The 16,198-nt window shown below is 51.0% G+C and overlaps 2 protein-coding genes across 2 annotated transcripts in view; one reads left to right on the forward strand and one right to left on the reverse strand.

The window, feature by feature from the left end:
• Positions 1-5,530: 5,530 nt before the first annotated feature.
• LOC116546070 (alpha-1-acid glycoprotein 1-like) lies at positions 5,531-9,359 on the forward strand. The gene is made up of 6 exons (XM_032272417.1): positions 5,531-5,848; positions 6,247-6,389; positions 6,595-6,665; positions 7,367-7,474; positions 7,628-7,731; positions 9,177-9,359. The coding sequence occupies exons 1-6, from the start codon at positions 5,717-5,719 to the stop codon at positions 9,240-9,242; spliced, it is 624 nt and encodes a 207-aa protein (XP_032128308.1). The 5' UTR covers positions 5,531-5,716; the 3' UTR covers positions 9,243-9,359.
• A 3,418-nt stretch (positions 9,360-12,777) lies between these two features.
• The window catches only part of LOC116546068 (microtubule organization protein AKNA-like), a 31,232-nt gene continuing 27,811 nt past the window's right edge, over positions 12,778-16,198 (reverse strand). The window contains 1 exon segment of the mRNA XM_032272416.1: positions 12,778-13,972. Within this exon segment, the coding sequence (XP_032128307.1) occupies positions 13,833-13,972 (140 nt within the window). The 3' untranslated portion in view covers positions 12,778-13,832.

A 16,198-nucleotide genomic window follows, 5' to 3' on the forward strand; every position in this document is an offset into this window, starting at 1 on the left:
CCCATCCCAGCTTGTCTGGGGGATGGTCAAACTGAGAGCAAGAGTTAATATCATCAGCAGACCCTTAGGAACAAATTTATTTTATTTAAAAAGCATTTTACGGGTGTAGTAGCTCATGCCTGTAAACCCAGCAGTTTGGGAGGCTGAAACGGGAGGATCACTTGAGCCTAGGAGTCCGAGACCAGCCTGGGCAATGCAGCGAGAGCCCCCCATCCCTACCAAAAAAAATTTTTTTTAAGTTTTTAAAACCAAACATTACAACTATGAACCAATTTAATCTTCATAACAACCTAATGAAGTAGGTACCACTATTATCCTCGTTTTACAGGTGGAGATACTGAGGCACAGAGAAGTTAAGTAACTTGCACTTCACCACCAGCCTGTACTGGCCTGAGGCCTTTTCTGTTTCTTTCGTTCCTGCCTAACTTCTCTTGACATCCTGCCAGGGCCGGATGGAGGACAGGGCCAAACAAGCTAGGGAGGGCTGCCCAGAGCCTCAGTCTTTAGAAGCACTCAAGCACACCTGACATGTTAGGAGACGGAGCAGATTATACTAGGGCAGGGTGGGTGCCGGATGAGCTTGGAGGAATTACTTGGATAGTCTCGGGTGGAGAGTGAGACCCCTGTGGGGCAGCCTGAGGGACAGTGAGGACGCTGAAGACCGCTTACTCCTGCTGAGGAGAGGCCCTTGAAAGTGTGCCTCAGCCTCCCTAATAGCCGGGATTACAGGCACCCACCACCACACACTCAGAAGTGCCTCTGCACTGCATTCACAGGGCACAGTTCTGCTCTGGAAGGCAATGACTCTCCTTCTTCACCCTTCCCCTACGCAGGCCACGCTGGGGATTTCTACACTCGAACAGATAAAGACCCGAGACCATTGGCCTAAGTACCTGAACGTTATAAATCAAAAGTATTGTAAATGAAGCTGACATTTTTACATTTAAGTTTTAGAAATTTAATTAATCAATGAAATCATGTCCAAAAGATTTGTAAAACTAAAAATTATTCATGAGGCTAGCATGCAACCTCTAGATGCCTGTGTAGAGAACCAGATTCAATTGGCTGGGTGTGGTGGCTCATGCCTGTAATCCCAGCACTTTGGGAGGTCAGAGCAGGCAGATCATTTGAGGTCAGGGGTTCGAGACAAGCCTGGCCAACATGATGAAACTCCGTCTCTACTAAAAGTACAAAAATCAGCCGTACGTGGTGGCGGACGCCTGTAATCCCGGTTATTCGGGAGGCAGAGGCAGGAGAATTGCTTGAACCTGAGACACGGAGGTTGCAGTGAGCCAAGATGATGCCACTACACTCCAACCTCGGTGACAGAGCCAGACTCCGCTCAAAAAAAAAAAAAAAAGAACTAGATACAGGCTGTATGTGGGCACCATCTGCACGCACCAGACACATACATTTAGGAGTAATAATGATGCAATATTGCCAAACGTTTCTCAGCAACCATGTGCAAATGTTGTAAGTACTGCTTGTTTCTAACTCAGGAGGATCTCGCTAACCACACGTTGCAAGAAAATAGACTTTCAGTGTTTGTGGCAAAACGAGTTTTTCATTGGCGTTCATGCTGAAAGGAAAGAGTTAAAATGTTAATGTGTCTTTTTTCTTATCTGTAAGTTCAAGTTCACTCAAATCCTCTCTTGAAGCAGTGTCGGTCTCCCGTGTCTACGGTGGCATCATCTGTGACTTATCAGGACACTTGGAGCGGAGGGCAAGGCCAGGCACTGTGGTTCATGCCTGTAATCCCAGCATTTTGGGAGGCCAAGGAGGGAGGATCTTGAGGTCAGGAGTTTGAGATCAGTCTGGCCAACATAGTGAAACCCCGTCTCTACTAAAAATACAAAAAATGGCCGGGTGTGGTGGTGTGCACCTGTAATCCCAGCTACCCAGGAGGCTGAGGCAGGAGAATCATGTGAACCCAGGGCGTGGAGGCTGCAGTGACTGAGAGGGTGCCACGGCACTCCAGCCCAGGCAACAGTGCGAGACTCCATCTCATAAAAAAGAGTGGAGTGCCAGATATAGAGATTGTTTCTTGGGCCTGCACAGTGTTGGTTGTGAAAGAGAATGATTAGTGATGTGGGTCCCACTGTGCCAGTACCAGGCACCAGATCCCAAAGGACAGAGGTACTGATCTGTTATTTAATAAACTGTTGCGTCTGTGTGGATGTGTGTGTGTGTGTGTGTGGTGTGGGTGGATGGGTGGGTGTGATATGTGGGGCCCTTTAAACCCCTGGGCCCTAATAGTCTATCGTGTGGTGCTGTCCCCACAGAATGCTCAGCTTCTCCTCAAAATACATGGTATCTGGACTGGGTGCAGTGGCTTATGCCTGTAATCCCAGCACTTTGGAAGGCCGAGGCGAGTGGATCACCTGAGGTCAGGAATTCGAGACCAGCCTGACCAACATGGCGAAACCCCGTCTCTACCAAAAATACAAAAAAAATTAGCCTGATGTGGTGGTGACGCCTGTAATCCCAGCTAATCCCAGCTACTCGAGAGGCTGGGATAGGAGAACTGCTGGAACCCAGGAAGCAGAGGCTGCAGCGAACTGAGATCATGCCACTGCACTCCGGTCTGGGTGACAGAGTGAGACCCTGACTTCAATCAATCAATCAATCAATTGATAAATGGTATCTGGAGTCTGTCCCCGTCATCTAACTCCTGGACCACTGCATCAGCTCCCACTGGTCTCCCAGGTTTCGTCTCCTGCCTTTTCCCTCCCCATTCTTCCCATGCAGACAGAGCGATCTTTCTGAAGAAGCAATCTGATTGTGCCTTCCAACCCTTTTTGAAATCTTTCAATTTCTCTCCATCATCTCCGGAGTCTAGCAAACTCCTCCGCCTGGCTTCCATGCCCTGCAGGCTCCGTCTCCTGCCAACCTCTTCAACATGAAGCCTGGTCACTCTGGTCCCATCACGTGCTCCAGCAGCACAGGCCTTTCAGCTCCTTGTTACATCCACTCTGTCACCTGCTCTCTTCCCTACTGATGACCCCAATCACTGTTTCAAGCCTCAAATGAGGGCAATGCAAATTCAAAAATAAACCGAGAGCCGGGCGCGGTGGCTCAAGCCTGTAATCCCAGCACTTTGGGAGGCCGAGGCGGGTGGATCACGAGGTCAAGAGATCGAGACCGTCCTGGTCAACATGGTGAAACCCCGTCTCTACTAAAAATACAAAAAATTAGCTGGGCATGGTGGTGCGTGCCTGTAATCCCAGCTACTCAGGAGGCTGAGGCAGGAGAATTGCCTGAACCCAGGAGGCGGAGGTTGCGGTGAGCCGAGATCGCACCATTGCACTCCAGCCTGGGTAATATGAGTGAAACTCCGTCTCAAAAAAAAAAAATAAATAAATAAAATAAAAAATAAAAAAAATAAAAATAAAAAAAAAAATAAACCGAGCTGGCAAAAACACATAAAAGCGAGAAAAAAAAAGGACATTTCTGTTGTGACAAGGTTGTGGATAAGGAGACTCACTTGTGTGTTGCCAAATTGGCATTCGAAATCCCTAGTGCTTCTGGATTTGTCATGTTTGGGAGGAGGGTTTTTAAAACATCAGCTTTCTTGAGGTTGGATAAATAAAAGAAAATGCACACATTTTAGGTTTACAGTTCAATTAGTTTTTACAACTATACCTGTGTGTATAACGGCCACCACAATGACAACCCGGATATTGTCATCCACTCCAGCGTTCTCTCATGCCCTTTTGCAGTCAAATTGCCTTCTTTTGCCCTTGGCAACTACTGATCTGATTTCCAAAATCATAGATTCATTTGGGCTATTCTAGAGCTTCATATAAATGGACCCGTACTGTGTATAAGCTCCTTTATATCTGGCTTCTTTTGTTCAGCATAATGTTTTTGAGGTTCATCCATGGGGTTATACGTGTCAGTAGTTCAACTATTTTTATTGCTAAGTCATATTCCTTAGTAAGAAAATGCCACATTTTTATTTTCCATTTTTCTGCTGATGGGCATTTGGATTATTTCTAGTTTTGGCTATTTTGAACAATGCTCTTATGAACGTTAATATATAAGACTTTGCGCATGGGAGGTGCTTTTCTTTCCCTTGGACGGTATGGTAATTTTAGAAGGGAAGTTGCTCACTCTCTGACACTTATCATCAGAGGAAATATCACAATATGAAATGCTATTAGATGGGCTGGGAGTGGTGGCTCAAGCCTATAATTTAGCACTTTGGGAGGCTGAGGTGGGAGGCTCGCTTGAGGCCAGAAGTTCAAGACCAGTCTGGACAATATGGTGAGACTCTGTCTCTACAATTTTTTTTTTTTAATTAGCTTGGTGTTGTGGTGCATGCCTGTAGTCCTAGCTACTTCAGAGGCTGAGGTGGGAGTGGAACCCAGAAGGCAGAGGTTGCAGTGAGCCAAGATCCTGCCACTGTATTCCAGCCTGGGTAACAGAGTGAGACCCCATCTCAAAAACAAAAACATAAAATGATAGAGTAAGTGAATGAAAAGTTATGCATCCCTTACCCTTTTAATTAATTATGTATTTTATTTTGGCTCCATCACACAGGCTGGAGTGTACTGGCAAAATCACTGCTCACTGCATGAAGCCCTGGGCACATACAATCCTTCAGCCTCAGACTCCAGAGTAGCTAGGATTGCAGGCACACAGCACCAGACCTGGCTAATTTTTAAATATTTTTGTGTAAAGATAGGGTCTCACGGTGTTGCCCAAGCTAGTCTTGAACTCTGGTCCTCAGGTGATTCTCCCACCTTGGCCCCATTAAACTTTTAACTACAAACTACATGGAAACATGAAAAAGTATTCAGAATGAAATGAATAGGAATGCAAAATTGTAACCATGCCATAAGAAATGGTTACATACTTTCTGAAAGCATTTATTCGTACAAATAAAGGCTTGACGGGTGGGGTAGAAAGGCAAATGGGGTAGAAGAGCAATGACAAGCACTTCCAGGGCACTGGGTACACACTGTGGAACGAGTGATTCTGGCACTGCTCCAGGATCGGAGGTGTATTGGTGAAAGAGAAGCAAGATGCCTGCTCGGATGGGGGGAAACAGGGAGATCATTTCCTGTTTTAGATGTTGGGAGATGCTTCACATAATAAACTGACTGGAAACAGACGTTTGACTTGGATGCCCCTTTTTGGAAATGTGCCTGCATCCAGGGCTGGGTTGGGGCCCCACTGAACTTTGGCTCTGACACAGCTGTTGCCACACTCTGTGTAACTGAATCCATGTTTGCCTTCACCCAGCACCCCTCCCCCCAACTCTCCCCACCACAACACACCCCATGCCAGCCTGGTGACTCTGGAAGGTGGTTTCATCATTTGGCTTGCGGCTGGGTCCCACTGAAGTCTTGGCACTCAGTGGGATGGGAATTGAATAAAGGCTTAAGATTGCTGAGCGGGAGGCCTCTCTCTTGAAATCTACAGACTGACATGTTTACTAACGGGGCTGCAGCCCTGCACCCACCTTGGCCTTGGGCCACCAGACTCTAGAGCTTTTGTAACCTCTCCATGTCAGGAACTCAAATTAGACCTGGGGTTGCAGGCTGTACCCTCAGCTGGCCTTTGGGAAAAGGTTTTGTGCAAGGCATTTCCCAAGTGCTGACAGGATTGTGTCACAGACACAAAGCAAACTTTTGTTGGGCTCCAGGTGACCACCCACAGGTTATTATAAAGGTGACTGCACCCTCTGGCCACCAGCACTGCCTGGCTCCACATGCCCCCTGGTCTCAACATGGCACTGCCCTGGGTTCTTATAGTCCTGAGCCTCCTACCTCTGCTAGAAGCCCAGATCCCAGTGTGTGCCAACCTAAGACCGGTGCCCATCACCAACGCTACCCTAGACCGGGTGAGTGCCTGCGCTAGCCCTGCCCTGTGCACGTGGGCAGCTGCCTCCCTTTCCCTGCTGGCTGTGGTCAGCCGCCTGCTCCTGGCTCTGCCCTTTTCTTTGCTGGGTCCTTGGGGTAAAATTCTTACCAGCCCAGGGAACTCTGGAGGTGCCCCCTGCCTCCAAACTCAGAAACCTCACTGCAGAGTCCTTTGCAGAGGACAATTCTTTGCTGGGCCTGGAGTGGCTGCCCAGGGGGAGTGACTGATCCTCAGGGTGAGCTCCTGCATGCCTGCTCCCCACCAGGGGCCTCATCTCCCCATTTGCAAAATCAGGGAGATATCTGCCTGAGTCTCTTCCTGGCTGACAGTTAAAGACTCAGCATCAAGCCCCCATCACCACTCCCACCTTCTCCCTAGATCTCCGGCAAGTGGTTTTATATCGCATCGGCTTTTAAAAACGAGGAGTTCAAGAAGATGGCTCAGGATATTCAAGCAACTTTCTTTTACTTCACCCCCAACAAGACAGAGGACACGATCTTTCTCAGACAGTACCAGACCAAGTGAGATCCCCCATTCCAGCCCACCCCATCTCAGCTTCTGACCTGAGCAAGCCGCTCCTTCTTCTGGCCTTGGCCTTTCCATGGGTAGACCCGGGAGGGCTAGCTTTAATCTCCACCAGACTCTTGCCCCTGGGCTGCGATGGGCGATTGTCCACTTCTCCTTGTTAATTGTACTGTTTTCCTTCTGTTTTCTGTTTGGCTTTAGCCGGAACGAGTGCATCTATAACTCTAGCTACCTGAATGTCCAGCGGGAGAATGGGACCATCTCCAAATTTGGTGAGGGCCAGCCCTCAGGCAGGAGGGTTCACCGTGGGAACAGGGCAGGCCAGCATAAATTAGGGGGTGGGGTGGGTCTAGGGTCCTGGAGACTTTGGGCACAGAGAAATAATCACTAACATCTTTGAGCTCTTACGATGTGCTCAGAAACAGCTTTAAGAGGACATTGGGAGAATCACATGAGGAAACAGAACAGAGACCTCAAATAGCTTCCCTGAGGTCACACAGCTTATAATCAGAACTGGAATTGAAACTCCAGGCTGGCTTCAGACCTGCCTCTCTCTCCCTCTTTAAGATGCTTTGGAAACCCAGGGTGGAAGCCTGTATGTTGGATAGGTGGTGCCTTCAACTCTGTCCTCCCATCACCACAGGGGTGGCACATAGCAGGGAGCTGATGGAGCTAAACTGACACTGTTTAGCCGCCTAAGCCTCCTCCCTGGGCCTCATTTTCCTCATCTGTAAATGGGGAGAAAGGCCCTGACTGCCACAGTCTGTGTGAGGCTCCTGTGATCCTATGTACAGAAAGTGCTTGGCGTGGAGCCTGGCACGCAGTGGGGTTGGGCACACAGTGGCCCAGGGGAGCCCCAGGCCTTCACGGATGGGCTGTGTGGGCCTGGACACACCTAGGCCTCCTCACCTGTAAGGTGGGCACCATTGTGCGAGCCCATGTTCTCACCCAGAGGCTCTTTTTTCTCTTCCAGTGGCAGGACAAGAATATGTCGCTTACCTGCTGATCCTCAGGGACACTAGGACCTTCATGCTCGCTTTTGACGTGGACGATGAGAAGAAGTCGGGACTGTCTGTCTATGGTAGGCATGCTTGGCAGCCCCAAGTTCATGCCCCACCTAGGCCTCGCCCACCATTCACCCACCCCTGGGGCTGGGCCCCCAGAACCCCAGCCCTCCCTGCCTCTCACCCGGGCCCCACTGCGTCCCCACTCAGTCTCCTTACTCTTCCTGCAGCTGACAAGCCAGAGACGACCAAGGAGCAACTAGGAGAGTTCTACGAAGCTCTCGACTGCTTGCACATTCCCAGGTCAGAAGTCCTGTACACCGATTCAACGAAGGTAAATGCAAGGGATTGGGCAGTGCCCACCTTGTCCAGTGCCCACCTTGGGCAGCCTCAGAGCCCCGGAGTGGGAGAGCTGCCAACCATGGCTGCACAACCGGACAGATCTGCTTTTAGGCACCTGCCTCACTGTAGGAACAGCTGAGCTCTACAGACGCCAGGGGTGGTGGATGACAGCCCAGGAGGGAGAAGTCCCCGGGAAACCAGGGCGGATCTCAAAGCTAACAGGAGGAAATAGTGTGAGCCAAGGTGGCAGGGGTGGGGGGGATTGGCAACTGGAGGAGACACAATATGGGGAGTTACCACCTACAGATGCCTCCCAAACCCCGGGCTTTCACCCCATCTCCACTCCCTGCTCAATTCTTTTTTTTTTTTTTTTTTTTTTGAGATGGAGTCTCACTCAGTTGCCAGGCTGGAGTGCAGTGGCAGGATCTCAGCTCTGCTCCCGGGTTCAAGCGATTCTCCTGCCTCAGCCTCCCACGTAGCTGGGGTTACAGGCATGCGCCACCATGCCCAGCTAATTTTTATATTTTTAGTAAAGACAGGGTTTCACCATGTTGGCCAGGCTGGTCTCGAACTCCCGACCTCAGGTGATCCACTCACCTCGGCCTCCCAGAGTGCTGGGATTACAGGCATAAGCCGTCATGCCCAGCCCCCTGCTTATTTTTAGTACCTGTGCAGTGGGGAATTGATACTGCGGTTTTCAGTGTCACCCGCACTGCAGCACGGCCAGAATCACCATCCCGATTTTTGCTACAAATGCGAATTACTGTGTAATGAGCTCCTTAACACTTTTCTTTAAATCTGTGTTTGAAGTCTTGCCTTGGTGTGGCCCCATGCCCTAATATCTGTGAAATCACAGTGCCGATGAGCTGGTTCCAGGTTTTAAAACATACACATGCAGTACTTCCATGACTAGTCAAAGAAAAACAAATTCCACCCACTTGCCACCTGAGAGCACCACCAGTGGTGTGACCTGCCCCCCCACCCCCAGCTCCAGGATCCTGGGACAGGGCTTAGAAACACAACCACTGTAGTCAGCTCACCCGATCCACAGCCTGGCACCCGTGCTGTCTGGCTTGGGAGCCTCGAATGGGCTCCATGGCCACCCTGAGCCTCAGTTACATCATCTGCATAGTAGTGGCGGTGGTGAGGAATTCAGGAGATGCAGCGTAAGGGTCCTGCGGGTCCTAAGTGCTCAGTCAATGCCCGTGGTTCTTAAGGGTCTGAGCCCCCATTTTAGAGGCAAATAAGCTGAGGCTCAGAGACAGAAAATGACTTGCCCAAGATCACCCAGCTGGGAAGTGACAGTGCCAGGGTTGGAACGCTGGTTGAGCTGGTTCCACAGGCCAGAGCTCATTCTGCGTGCCCCTCCCAGAAGACCTCCCACCCTTTCTCCGTCCCTCTGCTTCCCCCTCACCCCACCTCCCCACTGCCTTCTAGGATTTGTGTGAGCCGCTGGAGAAGCAGCATGAGAAGGAGAGGAAACAGGAGGAGAAGGAGTCCTAGCAGGACACAGTCTTGGATCAGGACAGAGACTTGGGGGCCATCCTCCCCCTCCAACCCAGCACGTGTACCTCAGTTCTTTCCCTCACTTGCATCAATAAAGCTTCTGTGTTTGGAACAGCTCGGTTGTTAGTCATTTGTTCATTCATTCATTCTGAAGCCTGCCCTGAATTGGACCCTGGCTGGGCACTGGATAAGACGCTGTCCCTGGTGGAAAGAGCCTCACATGTGCCAGGACAGATGATGACAGGCACTGAGTGCTGTGGGAGGCCAGCACTGTAGGAAGATAATTTCTTCTGCAGGGTGGAAATCTAGAAAGACTTCCTGGAAGGGGCATCTGAACCAATCTAGAAAGATAAGGAGCATAATACAACCTGCTGTTCCTGTGTACAATGTGTGAAGATCAAATCAGGGTCATGAACATTTTCACCTCAGTTGCCATTTCTTAGTGTTGGGAACATTCAATATCACACAGTACCTATAGATATGTACATTATGTGTCCATTTAAAGTAATACAAGCAAAGAAATATAGCTTTTTTTTTTTTTTGAGACAGAGTCTTGCTCTGCGGCCTAGGCTGGTATGCAGTGACGCAATCCCACTTCACTGCAACCTCTGCTGCAAGCAATTCTCCTGCCTCAGCCTCCTGAATAGCTGGGACTACAGGCGCGTGCCACTACGCCCCACTAATTTTTGTATTTTTAGTAGAGATGGGGTTTCACCATATTGGCCAGGCTGGTCTAACTCCTGACCTCGTGATCCGCCCGCCTCAGCCTCCCAAAGTGCTGGGATTCCAGGCGTGAGCTGCGCGCTCGGCCCACACATGTGAATTTCTAAACTGAGACTACTGTAAGGCCTTTCTCCTAACAGCAAGATTGTAATAAAACTTTAGTCATGAAAAAACAAAAAAACTTTCTGTTCCTCCTGCAAGCAAGGAAATGAGAGGATGCATTTGAAAAACCTTGGGGCAGAAGACCCTAAACAGGAGTGGAGGTGTGATATGGTTTGCCTGTGTCCCCACCCAAATCTCATGTGGAATTGTCACCCCCATGTGTTGGAGGTGGGTCCTGGTGGAGCTGATTGGGTCATGGGGGTGGTTTCTAATGGTTTGGCACCATCCCCCCCCCAGTGCTGTTTCTCATGAGATCTGGTTGTTTGGAAGTGCGGAGCACCTCCCTCTTCGCTGGCTCTCTCCTGCTGCCTTGTGAAGAAGGGACTTGCTTCCTCTTTGCCTTCCACCATGATTGTAAGTTTCCCAAGTCCTACCAGTGGTACTTCCTGTTAAGCCTGAAGAACTGTGAGTCAATTAAACCTCTTTTATTTTTTTTTCATAAACTACCCAGTCTCAGGTAGTTCTTTATAGCAATGTGAGAACAGACTAATCCAAGGTGGATGGGGTGGGGAGAGTTCATGGCATATGGTGCCAATCATAAGGACTTTATTTCACTATTACCATGACCATTGGGGGGCACATTGGGGGACCAGGCTGGAGGCAGGAAGGCCTAAGTGAAGGCTGCTGTGGACATCCAGTCCAGAGGCGGTTGCCTGGCCAGGCAGGGCAGGGAAGGGTTAGAGTGATGGAGAGGACTTGGGGCCCAGGCCAGACGGGCTGGGTGTCTCCATGGAGGTGTCCTCCATGGAGGATGCCCACCTGGGAGGCCCAGAGGAGGCAACACTTAAGGGTGAGGCCAGTCCCTGGAAATCAGCTGACATCTTGCAAATGTAGAGCCCCGAGGTGGAGCCAAGCCCAAGACACGACCCACTCAGTGACACATGCCACGAAGGGCTGGCCTCACCCAGACCTCGGGGCTCACGATGGACAGCCTCTTGTTACGTGAGGGAAGCAGCACCCTTCCAGTGGCAGAAAAGTTGGGCTGAGTTGTTAGAGCAATTCTGCGTGTGCAGCTGCCTATGCCACCCAGGGTGACAGGACCATTAGCCCAAAGCCCTGACACTCAGGGGTCCAGTCCTGTGTCCTCAGGTACCACTCCCCTTTGTATCTCCTGTCCCAACAGCCAAGCTCCACAGGCCCAAGACCCCAGCACCCTTTGCTCAGCACCCAAACCACTGCTGTGTCCACAACACGGAGGCTAGGGATGCCGTGCTGATGTCCTTAGAAGGCAAGTGGACAAAGCAGCCTCTGGGGCCCCAGAATGGCCTGAAACTGAAGGTTCAGAACGTACAAGAACATGGGGGTGGTTTCTAATGCTTTAGCATCATCCCCTGAGTGCTGTTTCTCATGAGATCTGGTTGCTTAAAAGTGTGTAGCCCTTCCCCCTTCGTGCTCTCTCTCTCTCTCTCTCTCTCTCTCTCTCAATCTCTCTCTCTCCTGCTGCATTGTGAAGAAGGGACTTGATTCCACCATGATTGTAAGTTTCCTGAGGTCTCCCAGCCATGCTTCCTGTGAAGCCTGTGGAACTGTGAGTCAATTAAACTTCTTTTTAAAAAATAAACTACCCAGTCTTTTCCATTTCAGTATTACCTTCAGTGAGACACCATTTTCAACCCTACTGAGGAGGATCTGCTGAAAAAGGAAACAGAAATGAGTCGTGGTGGGCAGGACAGGGAGAAGCGAGGGAGGCGAGAAGTGAAGGTGGAAGGAAAACCCACAGAAAGCAGCAGTAGGAGGTGAAGAGAAAAAAAATCATGGGGGTATAGGAAGCAAAAAACATACATTACAAAGAATGTGGACTTTGGACTCAGACCAATGTGAGTTCAAACCCAGGCTCTCTCCCGAACCAGTCTGGGCAGATGGCCCAGTGGAACCTCTCTCCTCATCAGTAAAAGGGGGGGCATGGTAGGGTCTTGAGGGCTAGCATGTGGGCTGTGTGAAGCAGGACAGGCCCAGCGCTTAGCACAGGGATCAGGGGCTAGGAGGTGCTCCCTAAATGGCAGCTGCTGTTCGCTGTTGAAGGAGCACTGGGGAGAGTCAAGGTCCACACTCTCATAGATGCCAACCCAACGTGAGCCACATCAACATCTTCGGCCTCAGTCAAAAGGGACTTGGCTAGGCAGCCCTACCTCAAAGCCCCCTGCAGCTGAAAGATTTATGATTCTTAGATACGCAGATGGGAAAAACTGGAGAAACGGAAGCCACCAGAGGGAGGCAGGCAGGCACCCAACAGGTCTCCTGGGAAAGAGTTGGGCTGGGCATCAAATCTTCCACCCCATAAACTTGACTTTAGAAGGCAAAAGGTTTTTTTGTTGTTGTTTTTTGTTTTTTAGATGGAGTCTCACTCTGTCACCCAGGCTGGGGTACAGTGGCCCGATCTCAGCTCACTGCAACCTCGGCCTGCGGGTTCAAATGATTCTCCTGCTTCAGCCTCCCGAGTAGCTGGGACCATAGGCACATGACAAAATGCCCGGCTCATTTTTCTACTTTTAGTAGACACAGGGTTTCACCACGTTGGTCAGGCTGGTCTCGAACTCCTAACCTCGTGATCTTGCCACCCCAGCCTCCCAAAGTGCTGGGATTACAGGCGTGAGCCACCATGCCCAGCCTAGAAGGCAAAGTTAATGACACACACCACAGACACACATGGCTCTGGGTATTTTTTTTGTCTTCTTTCTTTTTTTTAAGATCAATATTCATTCTTCATTTGCCCTTGTAACGAAAATAGATTTTTAAATGCCTCAAATATACAAACATCATTGATGCACACACATTCCAGAAATGCAGAGGTATGTGCTGCCATGGGGTGGGGGTGCGGGAGGCAGCCTAGCCTTATGGCCACAGACCGTGCCCCAGCCCAGGCTTGGCAGGTAGCTGGCCACTGATAAATGCCACTGGGATCCTAGGAGAAGCTGGGGACCTTGCGTGAGGTACTGAGAGGGACTACAGTGGACGGCGTCCTGGGTGCTTTGTAGCTTGCCTCCATCCCAGCAGGCCTGCGGGGAAGGCCTCTGCTGCCATGGAGAAGCTGGAGGCATGTCAGCCTGGGGCTCTGACATCGTAAAATGCCCCACTGACTGCCAGTCACTAGGAGAAAGGTCTCCAGCTGTGCCCTTCCAGAGGTGCTTGCCCCAGAGTGACTGGTCACATGGGGGACAGGTGTGCTCCAGAAACCGTACGCCTTTCCTTTCTTGTCTGGCCTCCTAAGGAGGACCCAAGATCAGGAAAACTCCCCAGTTTAAAAAAATATCTGTCCATCTGTATATAAAATGCCTATTATTAGCTGCAGGTGGACACGTGCAGGACTAGGAGAGACTGTCAGAGGCTCTGCCCGGACGTAGGCGGGCCTCGCTCACAGCACCTCTGTGAGGGGCAGGTGCTCCTGGAAAGTCACATCTCTTGGTGATTGAGCTGGCACCCCCTCCACTCGGAAAGCACAGGGACTGAGCAGGCGGGGTCTGTGCTGGAGGGATACTCTCCTGGTGAGAAACTATGCGGGCCTTCCGGGCCTCAGCAGCTCCAGCCCGCGCCTGGCCTGGCAGCCACCTGCCCACCCACCCACTCATCTGTCTCTGGGCCCCCAGTGAAGTCAGAAGAGGCAGGAGCCCCGCAGGCTGTGAGCCTGGCGCAGGTCGGCGGACAGCGAGCGGCTCATCTGCCTGGTGGTGGAGCGGACGCTCTCGGCAGCCTGCACGGCCCGGCTCAGGGCCTTGTTGAGCTCCTCCAGGTCGCCCAGGTCGAGCTGGATGGAGTGCCGGTGCCCCTGGGCTGGCGGGGGAGAGGCTGTGGGGGGCCACTCGGCGGCTGGTCGGGCTGAGGTAGGTCCTGCGGGCGCATAGTACCTGCAGGGAGAAGTGAGTGGGCTCATTACACGTGGGGAGGCTAGGGACGAGCCAAGGAGCACCGCGTGTGGGGTCAACCCCCTTCTACATCCCAGCTGGGCCGCTGGGCCCTACTCTCTGGGTCTCTCAATTTCTCTACCTCTAAAATGGGAATAATGGGCACACATTAAGGGATTTCTTGGAAAGATGAAGGAAGATAACAACACGTGTGCCTGACCCAGAACAGGTGTTCCAGGACAGGAAGTTCAATCCACCTGTTCATCTCACAGTGATTGACTGCCCATCTAGTGTGCCAGGCTCTGGGGTTACAGTGGGACGAGAAAACATGGACTCCTGCAACCTTCTTGGAGCCGGATCTTGGGAAGCCCAGGGTCACCCCAGGCTTGACAGCAAAGCCCCCTCATTGGAGAATATCTGGGAGTTCCATTTGCCAAGCATGGGGTGCTGGAGAAAGGCAATAATAGTAATAATAATAGGAATTCTGCAGGAGCGGGAGGGTCTGGCCCCAGGTATCCTGGGAAGGGAGGGGAAGGACATCCTTCCCAGCCCAGTCCTACAGGAATGTGGGGTGTGGTTTTAAAGTGCTGTGGGAATGAGCTGACAAGCCTATTGAGATGAAGCACGGATTTCCTTAAGAAGTGACAGTGGCATCTATCAGGGCCACTAAGTTTAGGGTTCCAGGAAACCAGCAGTGGGAAGAGGGGGTGTGGCCTCTGCATTGTTGAATAAAGCATGTGTGGCAGGGGAGGGTGATAAAGGGGCACAAGTTTAGGAGGCCTTGGCGGAGTCACTCACTGGCATCTCACTTGGCACACTGTGAAGTCTGGCTTTACTCCTGAGCACCCACTTTCTAAGTTACACTACTGTCCAGTGTGTAACAACAGATGATCCAAACAGACATTCCTCCAAAGGAGACATTCAAACAAACGATACACACGTGAAAAGATGTGCACCATCAGCCAGCAGGAAATGCAAAGTGAAACCACTCCACACACCTAAGCTGGCTAAAATCAAAAAGGACAGATAGCGACCAGTGTTGACAAGGGTGTGGAGACACTGGAACCCTCCGCACTGCTGGTGGGAATGTAAACGGTGCAGCCGCTGTGGAGGACAGTCTGGCAGTTCCTCCAACAGTTGAACCCAGAGCCTAGCCCAGGTACCCAGGTACCACCTGGTGCCTTTATCTTTATTTTACAGATGAGCAAAGTGGAGCTCAGAGACGCTAAGTGAGTCAGGAGGCAGAAGAACATGCCGGCCTTAGCAGCTCAGGCCCTGGCGGCCCACCCCAAATGCCAATCATTCTGCTAGGCTAGCCATGTGACTCTGGACAAGCTAAGTCACTTTGCAAGGCCTCTGTTTTCCCACCTAAAACAACCACAGTTAGCAACCTCTCAGTTCAGAGCCCATGGAAAATTCAGGTAAAAAGCCTGGCACTTCCAGGCCACGGTAAGTGTTCTATAAATGTGAGCTCCTAAGACCCAGGGTCAGAGAGCTGGAAGGGGCAGCCATGGGTTCGCACCCAGCCCTGACTCTCCCCGTATCTCTAACCTGTACTAACTGGCAAGCAGCAGATGTTGATAAAAATAATCTGAACTGAATGAATGGGCTTCCCCGATCCCATAAACAGCAGCCTGCACTCCTTCCTCTAGGGATAGTCTGGTGTAAGTAACTACAGAGGCTCCTCAAATTACAAGGGGGTTACGTCCCTATAAACCCACCGTAAAGTCGAAAAATCATAAATTGAACCATTGTAAAAGCGGGGACTGTCTGGACTGGGTTCTCATACACCCCCACCTTCTGTTAATTTGATGGCCAGCTTGGCCTGAAAGTTACCCAAAACTCTCCCTAGGGCAGACACTGAAAAAGTCCCTCTGGGCTGGAAAGCCTTGGCTGCAGGGCCTATGGGGCAGCTGCCCAGCAGGGGGCAGCACAGGCCCACTCCACTTTCCAAACTGCACTGGCCTCAGCCACTGAGCCCGCTCAGTCCTGCTGACCAGCAGCTGGAGAAACTTCAGGATGCCACCAGCCCACATTCTAGCAGCATTAGAAGCACCATTGTCATTGGCCAACTTCTATGTATTATGGGCTTTCCATGCATTAATTCATTCAATCCTCACCACAACCCATTTTGCAGAGGAGGAAACTGAGGCATAGGTATAACCCACCCATCCTAACTTGGAAACAGCAACCTGGTTAGTTCTGCCTACAGGCCAGAGCCTGGAAGAA

This window comes from Sapajus apella, unplaced genomic scaffold, assembly GCF_009761245.1.
Source record: "Sapajus apella isolate SASKATOON/1434 unplaced genomic scaffold, GSC_monkey_1.0 scaffold565, whole genome shotgun sequence".
In the NCBI taxonomy this organism is placed as follows: Eukaryota; Metazoa; Chordata; class Mammalia; order Primates; family Cebidae; genus Sapajus; species Sapajus apella.

Bases quoted from the DNA above. Each gene is read 5' to 3' on its own strand.
- LOC116546070 (XM_032272417.1), top strand. From the start codon at position 5,717: ATGCCCCCTGGTCTCAACATGGCACTGCCCTGGGTTCTTATAGTCCTG. The intron at 5,849-6,246 runs GTGAGTGCCTGC...CCTTCTCCCTAG, and splicing joins CCAACGCTACCCTAGACCGG to ATCTCCGGCAAGTGGTTTTA. The intron at 6,666-7,366 runs GTGAGGGCCAGC...TTTCTCTTCCAG, and splicing joins TGGGACCATCTCCAAATTTG to TGGCAGGACAAGAATATGTC.